Genomic DNA, 27,694 nt, shown 5'->3' with positions numbered 1-27,694 from the left:
GAGCAACAATGAATAAAATGTTCAGTTGTGTTCCTAAGCTGTCTAAATCTTGTGTAGAATTGAAAATCTAAAGCACAGAAGTGATTTGGGATCATTTGAACTTTACCACCTGGGAAACCATCAGAGTTGTTGCCTAGAACAAGGAACAAAATTAAGAGATGTTTTGATAAAAGGCAAAATGTAGAATTTGTGATTTTTTTACCTTAAAAGTAATAGCTACCTTTTCTTTTTAGACGATGTCTTCAGCAGTTGTTCAGATATACGCAGCAGATCGCAATGGCATGTGGTCAAAGAAATGCTGTGGTGTAGCTTGCCTTGTAAAGGACAATCCGCAGAGGTCATATTTTATCAGAATATTTGATATTAAGGTAAGCATCTTTTTTTCATTTTTCAGACTCTTTAAGCTTGGTTGTATTCTTCATTTTGAATTGAGTGTTGGTTGTCGTAGCTACAAGCTCATAGAAATTGTCAAGTAAATGGTCGTGCTTTGAGCAGTACAATTACAGTGCTTATTAATAGGCAAGTGCAACTTTCTGAGGTATTCTAAATTTAAATTATTTCATAGATGTCAGGTTTTATGGATGAAATAAATATCAGATACAATTTTCTTACAGCTCACAGAAGCCATCCTCTGATTAGTCAAACCAGTGAAAGTATAGTGTCACTGATATGGATAGCTGTCAAAATTATAGCGGCTGTCACTACTTTGGGTGATATTAATGAAACAGATGCTGTCTTCTGTACAGGTGGAAACAATATTTTTGATTAGTGTGTTGGTGCATGTGGAAACTGCAGGACAAACAAGGTGTTTGGGTTTTTTTCCCCACCACAATATACACATTCATACTGAAAAATCTTTGTCCTATTGTAATATTTCACTCAAGACAGTGGGAGCTAAAAGATGAAGTGTCCAACATGTGTTTTCATAACAAAAATGATACCAAGAAGCATAAGTCCTACTGACTTTGAGACTTTGGAAAGCTTCCCGTTATCCGTGTAGCCAGGAACAGCTTGTTATCTGTCAGCATCCAGTGCTTGAAGTCTCTCAGATTTGTTCAAGGTTGCCAGTTGGCGCTTGCATTTGACTTTGTGATTTGGTCTCTTGAATATTAGACTTAATGAGAAACCTGTTCCTTGGGTCCTGGACTGTAATGCCATTTAAAGATATAAAAATTCTTAAAAATATGAGTTTTTTGTTTTCTTTAAGTTAACTGTTTTCAAGCCTGAGATAATAACAGGAAACTGGAAGTCTTCTTTATTGCTGTTGCTGTTATGGCTGTGTTCCTGTCGCTGGTCACTATTACTGCTCTCGGTATCACTATTGCAGGATTGTAGAACTTGAAGATGTTTTTTGAAAACATGCGGGAATTGAAACAGAACAGTGACCTAATAGAATAGTATTCCACAGCACTTCCACAAGTTCCAGTATTTTTTGATTTTGATTGAGCTCATTTGTTGGCTTAATAGCAAGGTAGTTTCTTAATGCCATGCAACTTCCAACTCTTAATAGATTCTATTGTGAAAGAAGCTAAACTCTGCAATTTCTCTTAAGTTTTTTGAATTTTTTTTCTTTTTTTCAGGATGGGAAATTACTGTGGGAGCAGGAGCTGTACAATAATTTTGTATATAATAGTCCTAGAGGATATTTTCATACCTTTGCTGGAGATGTGAGTCTCAATATCTCTTAATACCTATTTTAAAATACCTTTTATTTGAACAGTAGTTTCTTTTAGTATAACCGAGGTTTTTATTTCATTCTCTGAATTATTTATGAAAGTAAAATATTACCTGTCTTCCTGTAAGCTTTTTAGGCTTATTTATAAAAGAATTTTTCTTGTATCTCAACTACAAAACTTAATCCACAGGACAAAAGCATAAAATGCAGTACTTTATTTTCCATTCCCTTTAATGGAATTGCATTTTGACTTGCAGATAATGCTTGTGAACTGTCATATATTCTTAAAGCAGAAATTTTCCTCTCCCCGCTTTGATTCCAAGCTACAAGATTTTGCTCAAATTTGTCAGCCATGAGCTCTAGAAACTTGATTAGTAGACAGACATTCCTAAGAAATAAAGTTGCACTAAGACTTGGTTCTGAATTTGCAGTCATTATTTTTTCTGATAACACCTGCAGGAGGTGTAAGAAGACATTTAAGAAAGGCTTTGAAACATTTTCTTAGTCATGGGTGGGGGAATATTAATGTTTTTCAGACATGTCAAGTTGGTCTTAATTTTGCTAATGAAGAAGAAGCTAAACTATTCCGCAAAACAGTAACAGATTTACTTGGACGACGACAGAGAAAATCTGGTAAATATTCAAATTAATCTTAAATTCAGGCTTGTTTATGTTGTTTGGGGGGAGGCAGGAAGCTATTTCTGTGTCTGAAAGCTGCTGGCAGCACTACTGCCATATTTATGTTTAGGAGTAATTGTGTTATTAAAGCTTGCTTTTTTATTGTGCAAAAATAATATTTTTCTGAAATAACTTAATTTGGTGCTCCTTGCTCTAAGTTTCCCTGTAAGCTCAGACTTCAGGGTTGTGGTGTTTGAAGGTATAGATCAGGAAGAAGCAAAGATGGTAAGCTGTCAGCAGGAAAACTAGAAATCTTTCTGTAAGCTGTTTTTGCATTTGATTAAACCCTCTTTTAGCTCTGGGCTGTTTATAACTGGTTTGTTTAAATTCAGCCCAAGTGGGTTGTAACAGATTTTACCATATGGTATATTCAGTAGTTTATGTGAATGAGTTTTTGGCATTGGTCCAGCATTTAGTAGAGAAGTATCTTTTATTCAAAACTAGTGAACAGAAGATATGATGTACCTATACTGTCCATAGCAGCACAGCCAGCCTGAAGGACACTACCCTTTTTGCCAGCTGCAAGATGCCTTAGGAACATGGTCCGTGTTTTAAAGGGAGCTCAGACTTCCTACAGATCTCGTGTTGGTCTTTTTCCAAGGAGCCCATAAACAACTTGCCTGTCTGACAGCAATGAGTCTGTGAAGAATAAGGTGATATAAAACATACGCTGGGAACACATGGATGTGCTCAGGCTTGCTTTAAGCTGTAGCATGGATTTGTGTTCAAGTTACAGGATGCATTTTTGTGGTCCATTCTGGAACTGAATTGCACTAGCAATGCAGAGTAGAGTAATGTAAGGGGGGGAAGTTTTCATCTTGGAGTGCCATCCTTGCAGGTATTCTTGGCAATCCACATGATCTGTATGTGTTCACTTGGATTTTGTTCAGGTATGGTGACTCAGGTGCAGAGCATTTCTTCCAGAAGCTTAAATGGCTTCTTTAAGATTCCTTCTGCTCAGAAGTAGAATAAGTTCGTAGGGTTTCATGAGAAAAAGTGGATTCATTAAGAAGTGGCATTAGTAATATTTCTTATACTTGTATAAAATTGGTCTTGCATCAGCTTGCATCTTCCGTTCCTGGAGTTTCAATTCACTCTGTTATGTGTCTAAAACACAGTGCTACAGTGTGCAGACTTGACTTGGGAGAAAATACATTTGCATTATTGGCCATAGCAAACTTTGAAAATAGCAGTCCAGTCAAACCTCCTGTTCACAGGACAGAGCTTGACCTCTGTCCTTCCATATAGGCTAATATCTTGGTTTGTGTGCCCAAGTTCATGTTGTAGGATAAGCTTAGTCCATACATTGTATTCTAACAGCTCCCCTTCACCAAGTGCTTACAACTTCAAGACAACTTGAGTTAAAAACAAAATAAAAAATCTACAAGTTTGGTTTTTTTGCTTGTTAAGAGCTGCAAAACGAGAATTGAAAACAGTAATGAGATTACTTAGTCAATCCACCAGATGGAGTTCTGTATTTGTCATCGATGTGACTGTATCTAATTTTGCTTTTAAAATAATGGGCTTTGCAGTTGCCCAAGTCAAAGCTGATTTGCTGGTGGCATTTATTTATTTATAAATGCTTATATAAAACATATATTGATTTATGCATAAATTTATAGATAATATAAATGATATATGAAGGTTGTATCTTATTTATAATGTATGTATAAGTTGTGTGTGTATTCTAATGCGTCTTAACCTCTCAAAACAGCGGAAATAGTCTGGTAGTTTTGATGCTTCTCTCTTTTAATGGGATCTTTATTCCCATGGCTTCCAAAATATGTGCCATTTCTTAGCAATGACGACTGACATGCTTTCAACTGAAGGAGTACTCCATGTGATCACTTAGCAGCCTGTTTTACTGTTCAGGACTTGCTAGGAGACTTCTCCAGGAGTCTTATGGAAAGCTTATGTTATTGGAAGGTAGCAAGAACAGCAGTTCTGGCTCTCAAAACTATGTTGTGGTGCCAAGACTAGTGCACAAAATATTGTCTGACAGCTGCAAGAGGAGGCAATGGTACTCTGCTCTTCCTCACTCAGCATGAAATGCACTCTAGCATACAGACAACTCCTGAGTAAATGCATCTGGAGTTCCAGAGGGGTGAAGGTTTTACTCTAAATGAGGAATGTACAAAAGCTTGTAAATGTAGAGGTTATCCAATGGAACAGAATAAGGGAGAAAGGCAGAGAAATAATTGTTGATGTGTTGTCTTAACCTTTTTAATATCAGGCTGGTTTTCATCTAGCTAAATTCTCATTTAATAATTTACTTTTAAAGTCAATTAAATTCTTAACCTTACTTTAGGGAAAAAATACTATCATTAGTTAATTTCTTTGGTAGATTTATTTAAATAATCTCTCCTTAAGCCTATGCCAAATAGTGCCCCAGGTAAACAGGGTAAACACAGTGTTTCTCTTTTCAGTATTTATCAGTGTAGTACATTCTCACTTTGGGTATTTTTGCATGTAGGTACCATTAGTTTTTTTTATTATCTTGCCTCAGAAATGTCAGTGTGTACACACACACAAATGTCCTTTCCACCTACTGAGCACTCAGTTTCTTGACTAATTTTAATGGACTGCTCATGGGTGGGAGCTCTGTTAGCCCTCTCTGAAGCTGCTTTTTTCCTCCACAAGCTTTTTGCTCCTGATGTGCTTCCTAACACACTTCATAAGCTTCAAGCTGGATACTTAATATAGAGAACTTCTTTTTTCCTTCATCTTTGGTCACAGTTTTTGTTTTTGCTGCCTGAGAGACAGGGGCATCTCTGAAGTGCTCGGATTGCATTGGATTCGAGTCTCAGCAGAGATCCTTCTTGTTTCCAGGAATACTTACCAAAGGGACCTCTGCTTTCTGGACATAGGCAGCTGGTGCGGTTGATCTGTTTTGGATCAATAGGCATCTCCATTTTCAAAAAAGGATAAATCTACCACTATCCGGTTAGGTCAGCTGCAGTTCAGAACAGGAGATCCCATTTTCTAGTCAGCAGTGGGAACCACAGGAAAACAGGTCTAGTGTCTTTGGGCCATAAATTAACCTTTTATATACCTAGCGAAATTACAGGAAGTGTTTAAAACATCTTGCTTTGTTTTCCACTATCTTTTCTCTTGAACTCTTTCTTCTAATGGAAATCATAATGGATTCCCATGATTTGGCCCAGTGCCACTTAACACTTCTATGAATACCTTGCTGAAAAGTGAAATGTCCCTTACAAATTCTTATTGCAAAACTCTTGAAAGTCTGTTAGGTTTCAGATACTCCAGATCTTAAGGGGAGGGATGTACAGCCTTGACTATAGAGCCATGTTTTTTTGATGTGGTGAGATGGCAAACTGCTTGCCCATATGGATACTGCTAAATGAGAAACTCTCAAGTGTGTGTGTGTAGGTATACAAATAGTGTAACGTGTGTGTAGGTACACAATTACTGGGGGTTTTGAAGGACGCTTGCATGGCAGGTAAATCTGGTGGTTAGGAATTAATAGTGAGGGAAATCTTTAAAGGAGAATTTACTGTTGTAGGCTGAGAGTACTGAGGTGTGAAATGTTTACAGCTGCATTTTTAACTATCAAGCCAAATTCTTCATGGTCTGTGAAACTGTTTGCTGTTGTGAAGAGAGTATCAGATTAGTGCTAAGGAACTTCTAGTTCTGTTCCACATTATTCAGTTACCTGTTGGATAACATAGGGAATTGTCTTGACCTTCTGTGTCCTGTTTTCTTCACATAAAACAAAGGGAGAACAATACTGTATAAAAGTGCTAATTTTATTTCAAATAAAAATCAATAAGCAGTCTCATTCAGTGGAAATCAAAACACATTTCAAAAATCTTGCATTGATAGGTTGTATCAAACCAGCTGCATTTTGAATATTTCACCTTAATTTGGAGTCAAATGTTTTAAACCAACTCAGTAGCTATCTCGTTATGTTCATACTTTGTTTACTTACTTGAAACCTGTGCTTATTATTCAAGATAGAGGTTTTTTTGTTCTGTAATGCTTTGTTTCAATTGCACAACAAGTAGGCTTTAAGGGTATTTATTGGTAGATTCTTGAGTTTGAGGTCACTGGAAACTAAAATTTAGATTTATTATTTCCTGTGATACCTGTGAATAAATACGACTGTTTTTTTTTTTTTTTAACAGAAAAAAGACGAGACCCACCAAATGGTAAGCTTCTTGCATGAATCACTGCATTTTATTTTTTCCTACTACTGTTACTTAGTGTTTATGTACAGCTTTGTTTTGGAGTTGTTCAGGATGGTCATGAGGTGGCAAAAGCAGTAAACTTATCCTTCAGGCTAATATATTTGTTTGGTTTCTGTTCTATGGCATTTGTTTAGTTTGTAGCTTGAAAGAATTGTGGCTTAGCTGGCATTTGTAAAGAATGTTTTTGGAGGAGCATGTTTCGTTGCAAATGGGACAGAGGCCCTTGAGCATCAACTGAGAAGAAAACTTTGTATCTTGCATTTGCTGCTTGGTCTTCGGAATATTTGTGCATAGGATCACTACACAGAAATGAATGCTGAAATTAAAATTTAGCTTATTTGTCTAAAGGCAGCCATAATGATGGCTGATGTCATAAAACATTCATAAAATTTCTATTTCAATGTATCCAGCTAACTGTGTAACACAGATATTGGTCATATGTTTGTCAGTATGAAACTTTTTTCATGAAGGCTTATTTGAATCTATTTGCCTCTCAGAAATACATTTTACTGGCATGAAGATATGGATTTCTCTGGAGATCCTCTCAGTAAATTAATGGAAGGAGTCAAAACTAGGTATCAATTTGATTTTTAAAAAAGTTACCATCTATTCTAAAATCAAGTGAAAAATGCTCATCCGTGAACATCAAGTTTGGAGTCTTTGTAGTTCTGAATTCACACTGACATTAAAAAGTGATTTCTCCTGTGATATTTCTGTTGCTGATGTGGATTGTGGGTTGTATGGCTGTACCTGTTAGTTCACTGCTTGAGCAAGGGCACAGTTGGCTGATCATCTGAGGTCCCCTTTAGAGCTTGAGGAGGTAGTCTTAATTTTATACTAACAAAGACATCCAAGCATCTTGGTCGGTGACCAAAACAGATAATCCTTAACTAATTCTTAATTATGGGAACTACTGATATTTTTTATATCGAAATAAAGCCCCTCCTTACCCACTGCTGTCCCCATGTGGAACGCTTCTCAAAAAAAGTTACTCTTTTTCATAAACTTTTTTTGAGGAAGTTTGGGCAATCATCACTTTAGACCAGGCATTTTCAGTATCAATTCCTTCAACTGGGACTGGGTTGTTTAGTTCTGAAACATTCATAGTAATACCATCCATTATGATCTTACCAGCTTTTCTGAGCTTTCAGAAGGTTTTAACTGTTTTGCGTCTTGAGTGACATTTGCTTCTGCTCACCTAAACAGTGTTATCTCTGATGGCAGTGTCTGCAGAGCAGCTCAGAAGGAAAGCAGCAGTGGTGATTCCGTAGTGTTACCTACACTGTTCCTAACATTTAAAGTAGAGACAAAGGCTACATTTTTATGTAGGCTTTTTTTACATTTTTATGTAGCCTTTGTCTCTACTTTAAATGTTACCAACTGTAACACAAACAATATGTTTGTCTAGATTGCTATCTGTGATTGGAATAGATTTAAGAAAACTAAGTCTGCAAAAACTTTTGTGCTCAAAATAGTCTCCATAATTCATCCTGTAAGACCTTAGGCAACAACTTTTTTTTTGTCGAGAAGAATACTGAACTTGCATTCATTGGTCCTGTGCCTCAATCCTGAATATTCTGTGGAAGACATAGGTTTATGCCCAATGTTTCAGGTTATAATCCCTGGTCAAAGCTCTGAACATCCCTGCTCTTTAGTGAGCTGTTTCCCTGGGACATCCATGTACTCTTTCACAGCCTATCCATTTTCCTTGTCTGATTCTATCAAATTCTTATAAAATTAGCTGGCCTCTCTGCTGGCAAAGAGTTGAGTGTGGTCATGCCCTCTGTAGTCACAGGTGAGACATGGTCAGGGTATGGGTTACAGCCTCAGGGGTTATACTCTGTACAGACTCTGGATTTCAGTATTTGCAATTCAGACTAGAGCAGATACATACTATCAGCATATAACTAGAAAAAAAATGTTGTAGGATCAGCAGGTTTTTGTTCATATGCAGTGAAATTCTATTGGGAACAAAAAAAGAAAAGAAACACCTGCTTCTTTTAGTGGGTATCAATGCATAAAACTGAAAAACAAGAACAGTCACATTTCTGTATTCACATGATCCATGCTTGAAATGCTGTGAGGAATTTTGGTTTAGTGGGACTTGTTCGCTTGGATTTTCTGCATACATTGAAGCTGCATGGAAAAAGCCCTCTGTCTTTTCATATGACATTTTGAATGGTACAGATTTAAGATTTTTTTTTTTTTTTTTTGTAGAATTCCAGGATTAAAATCAAATTGGCATTAACAGTTATGTAAAATGTATTAGTCTGTAATTTCCTGGGATTTATGTTCTACGCATTTGTAATGGCTAGGTCTCTTTATGCAAATAAAGAAGTGTTATTGTGGTTGAACTGACCTCTTAGTGCAGTTCTGGATGAAATAAGGATTTGTCAGAGAATTAGGTTTTATGGGGATCTTTAAGAACCATGTGGCAGAATTTTGTTTCAGATGTTAACTAGAACAGTTTGCATTTATTGTAGGGCTGTCTGTAGTCTGGGACAGATGCCTAGAGAGGTTCTAAATAAAATACAAAGAATTTATTATAATTAACATTTAAAAATGTTCTGTACTACATTTTCTGGAGCCCCTTCTGAAGATGTCATGGATTCTGGTAACAGTGGATGCTTAAAGCCACTGTACTGTCAGGTGCTTCCTAACGATGAGCTCTATATGCCTCTCTCATCCTCATTTATTGAGCTGTCTACACCTGATGGGGAAGGTGCATGTCTTATGATGGGAAAAATTTTACTGGATATAAATATGGCAGTTCTAGAAGAGTACAATTCTTTCCAAGGTTCTTTTATCCCTCGTGGACATCTAAGGTCTAAACCTGACGGTAAGAAAAAATTTCATCTTTAACAGTTTACTGTGATCTCTGGTATGAATTAGCATCAAGGAATAAGTATCAGGCTATCTGTCCTTAGTTTCAGCTCAGCTGAATAAAATTTTATTTGCAAACAGCTGCTGCTTTGTGGTTAAAACCATGTATGGTTACTTTAGGATTTTACATGCAAAAAGGTGTAATTTTATAGAATTTTAGGAATTTTCAGAAGAGTATCAAGGACTTCCCAGAAGTGCTAAGGTGCATCTTTCTTTTTGAACCTCAGTATATCTTTTGAAACTACAAATATCTCTGTAATGGTGAGAAAATACAGTAGATGACTGAAATGAAAATGAACTCCTAGAGTATTTTGGGGTTTGGTTTTGAATCTAATGAAATTAACGCTTTTAGATCAAAGCATTTCTGCTTAGTGGAGAACACTTCAGAAAATCTTCCTGCAGTTTCAATTAAGTTTTAAATCGTGTCCTTTAAGACTCCTACAGTAGTGTAGGGGTTGTCATGTGGCTTCAGATGAGTTTTGCTGTATCCCAGTGTTGTGTTTCTGTTCTTGTTTCTTGTTCTGGCCTGTACTAGGTCCTTCCCACTGAGGTGTTAAACCAGCTATGTTATCGATTGTTTCCTTCTTTATGATTTGGACTTTTCACTGTGAGATTACATATCATTTTTGCAGTTGTTTTTTTTTTAATATGTATATGTGTGTGTGTATGTATATATACATATATATATAAATATATATATGAAAAATGCATAAACTGCCTCTTAGTATTTAAATCCTACTTTTAGTTACTTATGTCAAGGATTATCTTCTGTCAAAATTTAAAAAGACTGGAAAACATGCCAGGTATTATATATTCATTTGTTAGTATTTTAATACTAAAATGTGAATATTGGCAGGAGTATAATTCAGATGCATTTTAAATAAGAAGAGTAGTAATTCAGAATTGTTTAATGAAGAAAAAGGTTTGAGAACATAATTAATAATTTGAGCGTTTAACTTCTATTCCTGGTGCTGTTTTCACTGTCGCTGCTATTCAAGCTTTGTTTTTATGTGGGACTTTATTTTGCAAACCTGACAAAGAGTAAGAAGTAAGAAATCCAGAATAGCTCCATAGATATTGAGATGGAATTGAAGACATTAGTGTGTCCAGAGCAGTCTTCTCAAGTTCTGTGCTGTCCTGGTTCTGTGTGCATTGGCAGAAAGCATTCCTGTATGGGAGCTCTTCAGCAAAGGTTCCTTCTCCTTTAAGATCAGTTTGCCAAGGTGATGGTGTCCTGGGTGTTACCATTGATGGCACTCACATCTTTCATCTTGTCCAAGATTGTAGCTGAGCTGTACCTTAATGTGTCTGTTTCCATGTGTTCTGTGCACCTGAAAGCTTGTTAGTTTAGATTTACTGTCTTTGCCAAGTTTGCAAAAATCAAATTCTAGTGTAGAAAATTTTTCTGCCATTGCTTTGCTTAAGCATTGTGGTTTTGGGTTTGTTGGTTGGTTGGGGTTTCTTTCTTCAGCAAATCACTTAATTTCTGTTTCTGACATCCAGAACCCAGACAGATATGTGTGACATGTAGAACTGTGGCTATGATACAATTATTTTGCCACTCAAAAAAAAGAAATATTTGTAGGTTAAATATGGCTTTGTTGAAACACAGTAGTAAAAACCCTGTACTTTACCTTCACAGGCCCAAATCTACCAATGGCGACTGTTGATATCAAAAACCCAGAAATTACAACTAACAGATTTTATACTCCACAAGTCAACAATATTTCATATACCAAAGAAAAGAAGAAAGGAAAAACTAAAAAGAGAAGACTGACAAAGGCAGATATTGGAACGCCATCTAATTTCCAGTAAGGACTTTTTTTCCTTTTTTCTTGAGTTTGGGTTTGTTCTGTTTGTGATTGTGGTTTTGGTTTTTTGTTTTGTTTTGTTTTGGTTTTTTTTGTTTGTTTGTTTGTTTGTTTGTTTTTTGTTTTGTTTTGGTTTTTTTTTGTGGGGAGAATTGTTTGTTTTGGGGGTGTTGTTGTTTATGGGGTTTTTTGTTTTGTTTTATTTTAAAATGTCTCATTGAAGTGGTCAGCTCCATGCAGACTCATGTTTAGCCTCAGTGGTCAGCTCTTTCACACTGTTATTCTTACAGCTGTGCCTGCTTAGCTGTGCTTCCGCGTACAAACTGCACATGGGCCCTGACTCGTCATAACAACAGAAATGGTGTAGCCATGTTTTTCTCTCTAGCTTTCTGTTTACAAACTTACTTATTCTGGTATATGGGCTAGTACCCATATCTTGTGATGAAAGTACAGTGTGCATGAGTACACCTCTTAGGAATGGGTTGGGTTTTTTCCTAATACCGTTTCTTATGTATCTTCAATCTTTTAGAATAGTTATGATGTATGATTTCAAGTTTTGCTTTCATAAAACTTGGGTTTGGTCAGTTTACTGAATTAACTGTTGTCTTCCTGAACTGTAACTTTGTATTTTAATCTTCTGCCTTTTAAAATAACTGTACTTTACTTGTTAAAGCAACAGGAATTTAAAGAGCTTGAGTTAGTTACTGGAAAGCTCAGTTTCTGTCAAATACTAGAAACCCAGTGTCAGGTTTACATGCCAAGTGAATGTCTTGTTCTTTTGAACCATTATTTAGCTTTACTTTCACTGATGTGCCTTCCCAGAAAAACTCTCCATAAAAGTAATGCTGGTATTACCAGTTACAGTAATGTTACTGGACAGTGTTTTGAGAGAGTGCTCTGTACAATGGGATAGTGGATAGAAAGTAAAAGGAGAAATGGGCTAAAATGATTCCCTAACCAAACTGTGCTTAGACAATTCGGACATCAACCATGTTCTGATCTGAGTACCAGTGAAGTCCTCCATTTGTTAATGTCACTTAAACTGAAAAATGCAAAAAAGAAGGGAAGGAAGAAGGAAAGAAAGAAAGAAAATCAAATAGTGTTTGGTAGCTGATCACTGTTGTAACTCTACTGATGCAGACTTAATTGCAAATAATGTTTTGCCTTAGTGTGTCTCACCTCTGATCAGAATTTGTAGAAGTAGCGCAGATATAAAATTAATTTGAGACTTCATTTATGAAGTCTGTCAGGTTGTGACCATTACAAAACACTATGTGCACTCATAAAATATTGAAGGAGACCGAGACAAGCTGAGAATAAGATGATAAAATATTGAATGAAGTTCAAACAAAAATATATGTTCCCAAATCGTTAAATGTAACGTTAAATTTTAAATGTTGAACCTTGGCAAAAGAAGATTGGAAGTCTATTTTTTTCAGCTTAAGGTCTAGTTAAGTTTCTTGTAGAGTGCAAAGTGTCTGTTTACTGTGTAAGATACTTTAATTGCTGTTTTTGTACAAAAGTGTGGGAATTGGTGTTTGGTGATGTTAGGGAAATAAGCCAGTAGGATAACTGGTATGTAACTTGAACTGTGATACTGGTGAAGACAAACTTCGTTGCTGTTTGTTTATGCTGGATCAGCTTTGCAGTCAGTAGATACAACTTTTAAATGCCTTCTGTTGGACAGGTGTGGACTTTTGGTGTTCTGAGAAATAAAATAAACTATACTTAACATTAGCATAACTTACTGCTGCATGAGTTCTTTTAAATAATGTAAGAGTTGCAGTTTACCTGGTAAATAGGCATTTTAATTGAAAAGACCTCTGAAAACAGTGTGTTATGCAGTCAATGTGTACAAATAACTTGTTTTATTCTGAAGGATGAAAAATAAATGAGAAATAATGCTAACACTACTCTATGGAAATTTTAATATCAATTAAGTACACTAAGCTCTGAATCGTATACTCACAGCCTGTTAAAAGAGCATCCTGAATTGCACAGATGTGCAGAGATACATGGGTAAGATTGTGTTGGCTGCTAAATTTGTCAGCTTCCATATGCCAGTTAATACGTTACAATGGTATATGAGGGTGTGTATTAGGAAATGCATGTCTAATTTATGTGAAACAAGCTGTAGCTTAACACCCAGAATTCTGTAACTAATAAAACATCCTATAGTTCGGTAATGAAGGGCCTTTAAATATTTAGGCAAAACAGAGGTCTTCCTTTTTTTGCCTTTTCTGTAGCATAGTGTCACTTTTAAAACAGAATTTTTACTTCTTGTCCTTCAAACTAAGTAGTTAACAAATCATACTTATACCAAGACCAACATTAATTATTGAACTTCAGTAATCATGTTAAAAAAACTTATGCTGTTGGTGGTACTGACAGACCCAAGCAGGAGCGCAAGGTCTGTTGCGCTGTGTAATTTGGCAAGCAGAGCCTACCTAGACTGTTGGCTACTAATGGTTCACCTGGTATTTTTAAAACTCTGAAATCCAATTCAGGATACTGCATTGTGTTTCTAGAACTGGTCATTGACAAAAAGAAACCCAAAACATGGAGTTCTGGTGACACAATGGTTCTGTGTCCTAGAGCCAACAGCAGTTGCATGAAGTAGCTTGGAGGGGGCTCAAACTCTTTGCCTTTTTAGCTGATTATAGAATCACATAAAATAATACTTGAGTAGCCGTGTGAAATGGCTACTAGAAGCCTAGGAAGATGGCAGCTGAAAACAGTCCTGACTTTCCTTTGAAAGAAGGCAGTGAATGGGAGAAGGGTGATGAGAGAACAAACAGCGATGTTGGGAGGAGGTTTTTCAGCTGCATGATGCTCAAGACTTTGGCAGTAGCTTGAAGTCCAGTTACTATATAAAGGCCAAACTCCTTCCTCGATCTCCATGCAGTCCTTTTATCACCATCCATGTGCACTACAGGGTGACAGGGAACCTTTGTTTTGCCATGGACCATAACCTGAGGGGGGAAAAGAACTTCTCCACTTGGTCTTTTTGACAAAAAGTGGGAGTAAAGAAGGTTTTACTATTTCGTTCTCAAGTGGGGTGCTGAGAAGCAAGAATTGCTTAGAGTGTTATAAGCCTGGAGGCAGAAGCTGGAAGTAATCTCTAGTTATCTCGGTGTCCTGTTATTTTAGTTAACAAGGTCCTTTTTATGCTGATTAAATGGACTTTTCTGCTCTTTTAGACATATTGGACATGTTGGTTGGGATCCAAACACGGGTTTTGATGTAAGTAATTTTATAAGTTATTCAAGATACTGAATAATTAAAAGTTTAGAGGTTTTTAATGTAAGTTGTGAAGATTTGCATTAAATAAACTTAACTGCACATCAAAATAATTATAAATTGTGATTTTATGATACAATTCAAACCTAGAGAGATGTTGGAGTAGAGGAAATAGGAGAGATTCAAGATCGAGGGGAAAACCTGCAAAATTGAGTTTTTGTGAAAGGTACTTACCTCTCCTAAAATAGTCCTTTCTGACTGAAAATTCAACCCAGAGATGTGTCTTTGGCTTTGCTGTTCCTTTTAACTACACAGTTTGTGTTCATTTGTTTGTTTTTTCTCCCAAAACAAATGATATTTTAAAAAATTATTTTATTTCAAGCTACTTAAAACTAATATATCTGACTTGCAGGTGAACAACTTAGACCCAGAACTGAAAAACCTGTTTGATATGTGTGGAATTTCAGAGGCTCAACTGAAAGACAAAGAAACTTCAAAGGTCATATACGATTTCATTGAAAAAACAGGAGGTGTGGAAGCTGTTAAAAATGAACTGCGCAGACAAGGTGGGGTTCCTTTGATTTCCATATAAAAATTAGCAGGGCGTTTTTAGCCTGAAGAGTTAGAGTAGAAGCTGTTGGTGATGAGCAATTTTTGATTCTCGTCTCTGAACTTCGTGTTACTGCAGTTACATTGGATTTCACAATGTTTCTGTATAGCATACACTATGTTAAATGTTCGTGCATGACCCACGAGAGTTCCCTAACAACTAAGGATCTTATCTATGTCAGTTAATTTCCTGTAACAGTCTGACTATAAAGCTATGCAGTATATTCCATGTAGACTATTTTCAGACTGCATATGTTGCATATTTACTTTATAATCTCAATCTTATAAATAAATTAAAATCTCAGAAGCAATATTGCTGTTTTCAGTTAGAGTAGTAGCACATGTCTGACAGGTGTATGTGTGGTGCCCGTTTACCCTGGCAGCACTGTGTAATGAACCTTGCAACAGCTAGAGGCCTGAAAATTTTATATGAATATTTAAAAACAGGAAAAAAAACACTTTTTTCTAATTTAAAGTGAAAAGTACTAGTTTTGAGTAGGCTTCTGCTGCAAGGAAATTCTCAAAGAAGCCATTTCCTGCCCAACCTTGAAATGTGATCTCAGCTGATGCATTATCTAGTAGAATATAGCAAGTAGGTCTGAAAATTACAGTGCCAAGGTCAAACTTTCAAAAACTTGCCTAGAACACTTTGTAGGAGGAATAGGATATAAGTGCCATTGAAATTATAGCAGTTTGAAACTAGTGAATAATTGTTCAAGTGACTGAAGAGATACAGATTCAGGGTAGAATGACTTGTTACATTTGTTCCTCAGGTCCCCCTCGGTGGAGCGGTATGTATGTGAGCTGGTGTCTAAGCATATGCTTCAAAGTATTCATGCTGCTGTGTGATTTCTTTCCTAGAAAACTTAGTCCATATCTGGTTTACTGCAATAATAAAATATGGTCAAACTTCTTAATTAAATTGCAAGCAAAATTTCAGTTATGAATTTTTTCATCAGTAAGAAATCTGTCGGTCTTAACTCTATTTAAATGCTTGCAGAGTTGTTGATCCCTGACTGCGGACCATAAAATTGGATTAAGAAGACTTGTCTTGGAGTCTTACAACTAGTTTAAAATATCTTAAAAATGCCTGTCTTTTATTACACATGTGTTAACTTCAAGTTACAGCCACTTGCATGTATGCAATTGAAAGAAAAGCTGCCTTATCTTTAACATGCATGATAAAAATCTACCTCTGTACCTTTTGATAGAGGTAGATAAAATATTCCAGTATTTCAGTGGGTTTATCTGCATTTATGTTAATTGATGTGTTGGTTTGATTGCTGGTTGAAGTGTTCTTTCTCAACTGAAACATGTTTTTCTGGGTTTTATTGCAAGAATTTCTGTGCTTACTTATTCAAGCTGCTAGGATGCTGACTAGAGAGTTGCAGACACATTGCTACTTTTTTCCTGCCCTTTCCCTAGTTTTGGTATTGCTGGTTGTTTTTTGGTTTGTTGTGAGGTGTTTTTGGTTGTTTTTTTTTTTTTTTTTTTTCTTAGTGACAGTACCACTAGTAAAAGATTTTACATACTTTTTTTGTTAATAGCCATGTTCAGCTTAATGTGCACTTATTAAAAAAAGTTTTCTTGTTTTGCTTATACCGTCTGTTTGGGGAGGGAGAGAAGATGAGGTGATGGTGCTCCCTCTGTGCTCCTCCTCCCTCATTGCACTCCAGCTGAGTGCAGACAAGCCTTATAAAAACTCCTGAACTATTGCCACTGATTGGCTGTGGCATATCTCTCTATATACCATGCAAATAAAACCTTTCCCCACAGGAAAAGTGAAACCTTGTGTTCAAAATCTACAGCCTCTGGAGCATGACCATGTTATGTATCTTACCAGTAATACAGAAAAGCTGTCGGTAGTGCCAGCTGAGTAAGTTATATTTGAAAATGCTGGCCTCCAATGGCCGAAAGGGAAACTACAGTCTTGTCAGCCAAAAATTGGTGGGATTTTATTTTTTTCTTTTAATCAGCAATGGTGGCACTATGTGTCTTGCGAAATATGTGACGTTTGAGCAGAGGTTCTCCCGTGTCATTCTTTTGAAGGGATGGGAAAGAAAAATGGAGCAGTTTCTGGAACTTAAGAACATAACACATAACTTTAGGAGGGAGCAGGGAAGGAGGTACTGAGGCACTAGTGTCTCCTATTTCCTCAAAATCCCTTTTTTTTTCAGAATGTCTCTTCTCTGTTCCAATGCAGACAGACTGCTTTTTCAGTATGTAATAGGAAGGAGATAATGAGAAAGAGGTAAAGAAGTATCTTCTTGAGTGTAATACAATTTTTATTATGAAAGCACATGAAATCAAATGTGAATTTTCTCAGTTGTGTGACAACACCAAGATTATTAAGTAGTTAACATGCAACAACTGCACAGCTTAAAATACCGTAAGTCATTACGTGCTTGATGGAAGAGGAAATGCTGCTATTTAAAATGCCATTAGCAGAGCAGGTCCATTTCAAGGCCACTTCATCTAGAAATGATCCTGTGCATTGAGGTAACCCTGAAGTTGTTTCCTTTCTACAGTCTCTTCCCTTCCATAAAGGTATTTTTGGAACGAATTTTCTGTAAAAGGAGCTAAGAGTCATTTTATGCTGCAACATAATGCTTTGGTAGGGTTTTTTTTTACTAGAAGATGATGCTTCAAAAATATTTGCCTGTATTATTCCCTAATAAAATAATGGATAGATCATACAGTGGTAATTTTGTATTTTAATTCAAGTGTATTTTCTAAAACATTTTTTCTCTTGCCTTCTGTCCTAGCTCAACAAAAGTTTAGGGGATTTTTTTTGGGAATTTTTCTGCATTTTGTCTTGAGAAATTAAAACACTAACTTAAGATACACTTGGATTATGTAGAAAATTGCTACCATAGGACCAAAGCAAAATTAATGACCAAGCTTGCTTTGTAACTTTTAATTGTCTTTTTATGTATTGCACTTGCTTCCTGCAGTGCTGGTTCTGTTACAAAATACACGACAGACCTGGGGGCTATATTCAGTTTGATTGCATTCCTAGGAGCATAACTTATACTTAGCTATATCCAACTTAATCTGGAATTGGTAAAATTCGCACAGACACAGAGATCCTTGCAAAAGGCAAGGCGAAGCCTTGTTTCTTTTTCTGCTAGTCTTTGAAAGGCTTACGGGTATTGAGTAGTACATAATTGTAAATTGTTTTCTTTCATTTCAGCGCCACCTCCACCACCACCGTGCAGAGGAGGACCCCCTCCACCTCCACCACCACCTCCCCACAGCTCGGGGCCCCCGCCTCCCCCTGCCAGGGGCCGAGGGGCACCGCCACCTCCTCCTTCCAGAGCTCCCACAGCAGCACCTCCACCCCCACCTCCATCTCGGCCTGGTGCCACGGTGCCCCCACCTCCTCCCAACAGGATGTACCCTCCACCACCACCAGTGCACTCGTCATCTGCACCATCTGGCCCTCCTCCACCGCCACCACCACCAGCAAGTGGATCATCTGTTCCTCCACCGCCACCTCCTCCTCCACCCCCTCCTGGTCCTCCTCCACCACCAGGCCTTCCTTCAGAGGTTGATCACCAGCTTCCAGTTCCTGCAGGAAACAAAGCAGCACTCTTGGATCAAATCAGAGAAGGAGCTCAGTTAAAGAAAGTAGAACAGAACAGTCGACCTGTGTCCTGCTCAGGAAGAGATGCACTGTTAGACCAGATACGGCAGGGTATCCAGCTGAAATCTGTGAGTAAAAGCTGGTTCTCATCTATGTCCCCTTGGGACTTAGAAATGGCTGCAGTGTGTGTGAACAGTAACTTGTGGCTCATAACTTTCAGAGTTAGGGCTGGATCATAACTTTTAGAGTTTTTGAAGGGATCCTTTAAACGGTAGTACTGAGGAAGTCATAGAATCATAGAATGTTAGGGATTGGAAGGGATCTCGAAAGATCATCTAGTCCAATCCCCCTGCCAGAGCAGGAATACCTAGATGAGGTTACACAGGAATGTGTCCAGGCGGGTTTTGAATGTCTCCAGAGGAGACTCCACAACCCCCCTGGGCAGCCTGTTCCAGTGTTCTGTCACCCTCACTGAGAAAAAGTTTCTTCTTATATTTAAGTGGAATCTCCTGTGTTCCAGTTTGCACCCGTTGCCACTTGTCCTATCATTGGTTGTCACAGAGAAGAGCCTGGCTTCATCCTCGTGACACTCACTTTTTACATATTTATAAACATTAATGAGGTCAAATATGCTTAGAATGCATATTTGCTATAGATGAGAACTAGTGCATGAAATTATCCTTGTTTCAGCTCACTTCTCACTGTTCAGTAAAGCTTTAAGCATTAATCCTACAATGATGATACCACAGTATTGTGGCTGTAAAGAACATATGCAAGAACTATGACAGATTGCTGCTTTCCTGAATACTTTAGTAAAATCATCTGAACAACTGCAGGGGATGAGTTCAGCAGTAATGGTAGTGGAAGGCAAACACTATGTTATTACTTAGTAGTAGTAGTAGTAGTATTTTTCTCCATCCTAAAATGGAGCTGTGCTCTGCAAATATTGGAGTTTGTAAGAAGGTGGCTGCCTGTGTCTGGAAAAGTGCCACCCATGAGAGATGTTTCTGGTGTTCCTGCTGCAGCTCAGGCTATTACCATTACTATTTCTTTTTGAGGCCTATAGTTAATTATTTTTTTTTTTTTTTTTTTTTTTTTGCCACTCTGCACTTGAAGCTTCTGGTATAAGAAGTGTGAGGGCATGTTAATATTTATTTGCCATTACAGATGTACAGTATCAAAGTCTGTTACTTTCAGAAGGGATTATTGGCCCAAAACAGACCTGGTTAACGAACCCAGACAGGAAAAATTATTTTGTGTGTATACCAAGGATAAAATAAATAATGATTGTGCAGCCACACAAGTCATGCCTGCACAACCATATTAAGAATCTTTCCTTTAGCTGAGCACTCACTTCATGATAGTCAGAGCTAAAATATTTAATTTTGAGTATGGACTAACTACAGTTGTGTTATGGCAAAAGAAAAAGGGTTGGCTTTTTTATAAATAAAAACAGCTTGAGCTAAAGAAACAAACTGCAGTTTCTCTCTTCCCTCTGGCTGAAAATAAACTCCTTAATTTTATAAGGAAGCTTGTCTCAAAATACACAGGTTCTGTTTTGCTAATTGTTTATTTCTAATGTATCCCTTTTTAAAAGGTATCTGATGGTCAGGAGAGTGCACCACCTACACCTGCACCCACCTCAGGAATTGTGGGTGCATTAATGGAAGTTATGCAGAAAAGGAGCAAAGCCATTCATTCTTCAGGTGAGTATGATGGAACTTTTCTGACCTCCTGGTATCAGGTTTTCAAGAGTTAACACTTCTATTCAACATAAAATATTGTTGGATAAAAGAATGGATTTTGGCATATAGACAAATACAAAATGCTCTAGGCATTTGAAGTCTAGGCAGACCCCTGGCGATGGACTGAATGGTTGGTTCATGCTATTTTGAATTACTGGTGCATAGTAGTTTGCAGTAATACTGAGTTAAAAATTACTAATCAAGGATAATATCCTTTTAAAGTTTTTGTTTGTTTGCTTTTTGTTTGTTTGCTTTTTGGGTTTGTTTTTTTTTTACAACTGACTTATTTTTAGCCACTAGATTTCACATAATCACAGAATGTTAGCAATTGGAAGGGACCTCGAAAGGTCATCTAGTCCAATCCCCCTGCCAGAGCAGGAACACCTAGATGAGGTTACACAGGAATGCGTCCAGGTGGGTCTTGAATGCCTCCAGAGTAGGAGACTCCACAGCCTCCCTGGACAGCCTGTTCCAGTGTTCTGTATCCTCACTGAGAAAAAGTTTCTTCTTAATTTTAAGTGGAACCTTTTGTGTTCCGGTTTGTACCTATTACTCCTTGTCCTATCATTGGTTGTCACCGAGAAGAGCCTGTCTCCATCCTCCTGACACTCACCCTTTATATATCTGTAAACATTAATGAGGTCACCCCTCAGTCTCCTCTTCTCCAAGCTAAAGAGACCCAGCTCCCTCAGCCTTTCCTCATAAGGGAGATGCTCCACTCCCTTAATCATCTTTGTTGCCCTATGCTGGACCCTCTCCAGCAGTTCCCTGTCCTTCTTGAACTGAGGGGCCCGAAACTGGATACAACATTCCAGGTGTGGTCTCACCAGGGCAGAGTAGAGAGGAAGGAGGACCTCTCTCGATCTACTAACCACCCCCCTTCTAATACACCCCAGGATGCCATTGGCCTTCTTGGCCACAAGGGCACAGTGCTGGCTCCTGGTCATCCTGCTGTCCACCAGGACCCCCAGGTCTCTTTCCCCTATGCTGCTCTCTAATAGGTCATTCCCCAATTTATACTGGAACCTGGGGTTGTTCCTACCCAGATGTAAGACTCTACAATTTGTGATGAAATAAGTTGTCAAAATATTTTGGAAGGAAGGTTTTTAATGCTTTTAGTTTCTAGAAGCCAAAGATCTTGCAAAGATTCATGCTCTTAAAACTGTGGCTTCCAGTGTGCTGTGAATGCCACCTGCTGGATAAAAATCAGATAACTAGTGTTACTTGACTAGTCTTCTACGAGTACTGAATCAACTGTTCATACTTCAGTGCTTCGAAAAAATAAGGTTGTTAGATGATTTGCATTTCTCAAATATTTGCATGTAATCAAAGCAGTTAGAAGCTGCAGCACAGCTGTTTGGTCCCATCTCTTCTGTTCAGGCTTTGATATATTTTTGTTCCAGAGCTTGCTTCCATACCAAAACTGCACTTGCAGTCTGCAAACCATTTGACTAAGTGCAATATAGTTTGTTGATTTGCTGCCCTATGTAGTTATTTCCAATTTTGGTACTTTACATAGATTAAATAGCAGAAGAGTGCTCAATACAGCATTTTCCCAGGGAAGGAAATACTCTTGCCTAACAAATAAGTAGTTTAATTTTAACAGGCTACAATTTTGAAATTAGGATATGTGTAAAAATAGTGGAAGGCTGAATAAAGTTAACAACAAACATTGATGTTGATGTGCGTTACACAGCTCAGAATGTTCCAGTAACCGCAATGGACTTCAGCTCACAATTTTAATTTTTTTTTTAATCTGCTTGTACAGTAAACAGAAATCTTGTTATGTAGTAAAGCTGTAGAAACAGTTCTTACATTTCAGAAATCTGTCCTTGAAGTTTAAAACCCAATCTGGAACAAGCTGGCCATTCTCACATTCTCTAAGAAAGAGTAGTGAGTGTTAAATGAGAACTTCTGATTCGTTTTCTCATAATAGAAAACAAGGCACCTGAGGAAAGGAATGAGAATGGAAAAATATTAGATTTAACTTTCATCCACTATCAATCTAAACTTAATGTCATGTCTAAGAGTCTTAAAATAGAGTATTCCCAAATGTATTGTCATGTCCTCCTTGAACTGATTGCACTGTTTTCAGAAAGTTGTGAGAGAAATCAGTAACACTTTTGCCATGTTAACTGGTTGCATGCAAGTGACTTTTTTTTTGTCTTACAGATGAAGATGAGGATGAAGATGATGAAGAAGACTTTGAGGATGATGACGAATGGGATGATTGATCATATATTATTATATATATATATTTTTTAAGGTGAATGATATACTAAACACTACTTTCTGTCTATGGAATCTGTAAAATTATCATGTAAATGTTCTATCAATTTGCTGTATATTTTTGTTGCCTTTTGCTTTTTTATTAATCTGTGCAATACCTCATTTAATCTGTAAAGGTTTGTCATAATCCTCTACAAAGCTACTCCCTGTTAATGTGTGCAAGTTTACACCTGGATGATCGTGTACATGTGAATACTTTCCATTCCATCAATAAGGGAGTTTAAATGTAATATGCGAGACTGACAAAAACCTTAATGTAATTTAGTTATAATGCAAGAAGGAAAACACTATTTTCATACCCTACTTTTTCTGTATCTAAATTTTCTTATTAAAACCTAGTATAGCACTATGTTCTTTAAGTGATGCAGCTCTTAGTTTATTTAGCCCCTTCATTTCAAATGCAATGCTGCGTGAATGTTACAGCTGGTTTATACTATTGCATGGTTTCAAATACATCACAACGTTGCAGTTCAAATCTTAGCAGTATGCTTTACATAAAACAAAATCATGACAGAAATGCACAGCTAGTTGTGAAGATACCTTGCCCTAGCTGTAGCTCTACTGACTGCTATTGAACAGCAGTAGTAATTAAATCCTTCAATTAGGGAGCTCTCTATCTGAAGTTAAACAGGGTGGCTTTAGTTCGTAATAGTGGCAAAGGCATCTTTGATGCAGATAAGTTGTCTTTTTTCCTTCCCAGCTCTTACTTGCAGAATGAAGAAGTGTAAATTACTGGGGACTATGCTGGAGGCTGCAAATTGCTACAGTTTGATTTATTTTTAAAATCAATTTTATGTGGTTTTCAGGCTGAAGGGCTGCGTTTAATGCTTGCTTTAATAATGTTTAATTACTTTTTAAAATTTGTAGGACATTGGTGTACTAATAAAGTAAACATAAGTGGTATTACTTTGCAGTCTTTGCGTTGTGGTACACAAGAAATGCTGAAACGCCAGTCCTACATCCATGAAGTTGGAAAGCCATTCACTCAGAATATACACTTTGCATAAAGTTCAGTACTTATTCAATGTTCTGTCTTTATGTGTTGGCTTTAAGGGTTGTGATGAAGATCAAGAATACTATTTGAATAAGTGGATGGCAAATGGGATTCTCATTTCACAGCTTGCACATTTATATAAGTTGTACTTTGTAGTGCAGTAAACATTGGCATATCTGCCTATTACAAAATACTAATCTCTGCTATGTGGGTATTCAATATCTGCAGCATTAATTACTGTACTTACTGTAACTTTCAGATAGAAAATCTTTTAAAAAAACACATTATCTGACACAGAATGTTTAGTTAAGTCAGTCATATTTGGAGTGTAGTTAATGCATAGTGTCCTGGGTCTTTGACTGTAGTCAAGCTATCAAACTAAATTTAAGTTATCGGAGTTGTATTGACTGAAACCCAGTGTTGACCTGATCTTGACAGGCTGGACCTGCATGATGCGGCTTGGATTTCTGACTCAGTTATAACCTAGTCTTTAGCGAATTAATTTAGTCATATGAGAAGAAAGGAAAGTTGCTGAAAAGTAGTGGGGGAGGTAAGGTTGTAGTTAAATTATTCAGAGGATGCTAACTTCCTTCCAAGACTAATTTAAGCACATTACTTGAGGAAAATATTTCCAAGTGGTCTCATTGTCTTGCAGTAAGTTTCGCCTTGCCCTCTGCTGCTGGAAACACTTCTGCTCACTTTGCTGCTGGAATGGCTTGAGTGTTGGATCAAGTGCAAGGGCAGCCTGGGGCAGCTAATGGCAGTGGAGTTAAGAACTTGTGTATAAGGAAAGTATTTGTATGGCTTTCATATAACTTCTGGCACTGCTCCCTTATTTTTTTATTGCATATAAGGCATTTTAAAATGAAGCAGATGAGGCCTAGAGGTTTTCCTAACATGCTACTTACTGGGTATGTTTAGCTGTTACGTTCCCAGAATTGGAATTTCTGTAATATAGTTAATAATTAAGCATCACAGCTCAGAATTCAAAATTCTGTTCCAGGTTTTGGAAGCTCTGAAGTTACCTTATTAAAGAAAACTTTGATTTGTAGATACTGGCCAAAGAAAGCTTTTGGGTTTTCTATTTCTTTTACTTCATACGAATAGTACACTCACGTTCTGTGGTGTCCAGGTTAATATTTACTTTAAAGTAGTGTTTTGTACATGATAAAATTCAGGCATAACGACTGCAGTGGCAGTTAAGTTAGTCAGAACTGCATGCTTCAGCACTCCGCCACATGCACTATGAGCAGAAGATAGCAGCGTTTCATGATACTGGTGCATTGTTGCTAAACATTGTAATGAAGGCCTCTCTTATATATTCTGGTTAAATGACTGTCCAGATAGCCTTAGCAATTAACAAGCTAGCATGAGGCTTTTGTATCTCAACACTCTATGTGCATAGACAATATCAGGTAGCCACTTGTACGTATGAAATCCGTAAGAACTTCTCAATCATTCAGTTTTCCATATATCGAACTGAAATTTTTAGTATGTGAATTTTTGAAATGTACAGTGAATAGGATGTTGCACTGGTGGCAATTCATCATGGAGCATAATAAAATTAATTTGACCCAACTAGTGTAAAACTGTGTGGTTTTTAAGTGCTAATGGTGGCACAGCTTTTAAAATAGATCTGTATATTGATTGCACATTTTAAAAGTAACATTGGTCGCATAGCCAAGTTCACAAAGCGGTAAATAGCTGCTGTCAGATCGCAGTAGTTTTCTTGACTCTGGGAAGTTGGATTGTGCTGGTGAACAAACACAATGAGTAAGAATGTGACACCCCGTCCCTCTGGCAGATGTCACAGCTGCTCAGCGGCTCCTCTGGAAACAGCTACTGCTGCAGGCAGCGCGGTGATCCAAACAGTTCAAGGTCAGACAAACACGCTTGGCTCTTCAACGCTCCTGCAGGAGTCCTAGATGGTTAACTCTTGTTGATGAAGGCTGTAACCTAGGAGGTTTTTACAGATGTAAATCTTTGTCTTGCATATTGTAATGTTTGAGCTCAGGACACTTCAGACATCTGCTTTCCTTCTCTAAAGCAGCTGAAGAGTCCAGTATTTCACATTTTTATCTGGTGTACACTTTATTTTGGAGTTTACTGCTTCTGTGATTATTTAGGCCTTAAGTGCAGGGTGAAGTTGGAATTGTTACTTGCAGGGTGTGCTGAGGTATGTAATTATTTCCTCTCCACTTAAGTGAGCAGAAGCCTGACACATGCTTTTGAAAGCAGGCTTGTCTGTCTTCATTTGACAACGATTACTTTCTCAAGTAAGATGCATGTAAAATGGAAAAAGCAGGAGAGATCCTCTTGTTTTTGTTTAAGGCTGTTACCAATCCATTGCAACAGCCTTTATCTAATCACTAGAGGAATTCCTGGTCTAATTAAAGTTCCTGAAGCTTAAGTACAGTGATAAGCAGCTTTATTTATAGAAAAGTGAAAATGGTTTAGGGAAGCTTAGAAGATACTAAAGCTCTGTCTCTCAAAGGACCCGTGTTATCCTCTGGCACTGCCGTGGGGGCTCCTGTTGCTATGGGATTGTTTACTGCCTGGAGTCTTCTTGTGGGAGAGGAGAAGGAAAGGGCAGAGTAGCATGAACTAGAATGTGAGCTGTGGAGGTTTAATGCCCTTGTTTAAGCCTGACACTCCTCTCTAAGGTAGCATTCGAAAGTTTGAGGATGTTTATACAGTTGTGGAAGAGACTTTTTCTTTCTAATCACTGAACTGCTATGGCATGTCTGCTTGAAGAAAGAAACCATTGGTTGTTTGAAATCACAGATTGGAAATTCATGCAGATACATGTTGAGAAGTAGAATCGTTGCATCAATATCGAGATATTAAATTGCTTTCTGACAGATTTTATTTCTTGCTGAATTTTACAGTATTTTTGGAGTAACCTGCTAAAGTGAACTAGAGTAGTCATTTATTAGCTATTCAAATTTTTCTCTGGCATAGTTTTGTGTAACAACTCCAGGAGTTACCCATCTGGAAACAGCTTAATACCCACTTGAAATTCTGAAGCTTGATATTTTACATCTATTGTGGTTCTCGGTACTGGCAGTCATACTCAAAGGCCTTTTGCTAGTGCTCTAAAGTGTTTTTGGAGTATCTTTGGAGTTAAATTCTTGAGCCATTACTTCATGTGTGGTTTTTTCCCTCCCTGAAGCTTAATCATCTTTTCTGAGTTTTGTTACTCGAGCAGTGTGAAATTTAAACTTGTTACTTGAGGATCAGATTAGGGGTGCAAGGTTTTCTGAGGGAAAAAATCTTCAGATAATCTTTAAAATACAGAACAAGTTTGGAAACAGCCATCACTGGCATTATATTTTTGTATGTGCCAGCCAGGGGACACAATACAACCCAGAGTTTAAAGCTTTAGAAATATGATAATGCTTGTATCATATATCAGACACAAAGTATTTGCTCAAATGACATTGGCAGGCATGCAAAATCAACAATCAGCTCTTCTGGATGTTGATACCAAAAACCAGGGAACAGCCGGAGCAGCCGAGCTGGATCTGGAGCCCTTTGTCGGTAGATGGCGCTTTCCCTGATGCCCGGGATACAAGGTGCACAGAGCGACAAGCTGCTGAGAAATCTGTATCCGTTGGTTTGTTTAGTTGGGGTTTTGTTCCTTTGTTTGTTTTTGTTGGTTTGTTGTTTTTGTTGTTTGTTTGGGGTTTTTTTGGTAGATGCTTCTGTGGAATTTTTCTGGTTAAAATAGTCTTTTGGACCAAGGGAAGAAATGATCCTCAGCATATCGCCCTTTCTCAGGGTTGTGACTGTTCAACTGTTAGCAGAAAACAAGTCTTTAAATTCAAAATGAAATGGGAAAAGCAGTTTAGACCCAGTTAACTTAAAACAGGGTTTCTGTGGTTAGCCTCCTGAGGGTAACGTGTGTGTAAGTGTGAAGAGCAATGCAGAAATCTGCTAGGTAGTATTAGTAGCATTCTCATTCCAGGTCCTACAT

The 27,694-nt window shown here is 37.5% G+C and overlaps 1 protein-coding gene across 2 annotated transcripts in view; it reads left to right on the top strand.

Moving 5' to 3' along the window:
* WASL (WASP like actin nucleation promoting factor) overlaps positions 1-25,296 on the top strand; it is a 52,089-nt gene extending 26,793 nt beyond the window's left edge. The window contains exons 2-12 of one of the 2 annotated variants that reach the window (XM_065048866.1): positions 234-368; positions 1,581-1,667; positions 2,212-2,308; positions 6,499-6,522; positions 11,087-11,255; positions 14,456-14,498; positions 14,908-15,061; positions 15,878-15,895; positions 18,298-18,818; positions 20,288-20,396; positions 22,608-25,296. In XM_065048866.1, coding sequence (XP_064904938.1) covers positions 234-368; positions 1,581-1,667; positions 2,212-2,308; positions 6,499-6,522; positions 11,087-11,255; positions 14,456-14,498; positions 14,908-15,061; positions 15,878-15,895; positions 18,298-18,818; positions 20,288-20,396; positions 22,608-22,669 — 1,419 coding nt within the window. In that variant the 3' untranslated portion in view covers positions 22,670-25,296. The remainder of the gene's footprint in view (positions 1-233; positions 369-1,580; positions 1,668-2,211; positions 2,309-6,498; positions 6,523-11,086; positions 11,256-14,455; positions 14,499-14,907; positions 15,062-15,877; positions 15,896-18,297; positions 18,819-20,287; positions 20,397-22,607) is intronic. The other variant, XM_065048867.1, reaches the window with a different exon arrangement.
* Positions 25,297-27,694: the final 2,398 nt, after the last annotated feature.

Source organism: Columba livia, chromosome 1 (assembly GCF_036013475.1).
Source record: "Columba livia isolate bColLiv1 breed racing homer chromosome 1, bColLiv1.pat.W.v2, whole genome shotgun sequence".
NCBI lineage: Eukaryota > Metazoa > Chordata > Aves > Columbiformes > Columbidae > Columba > Columba livia.
Note: the sequence above shows the minus strand (reverse complement) of the source record. Positions and strands in the feature narration are given on the sequence as shown.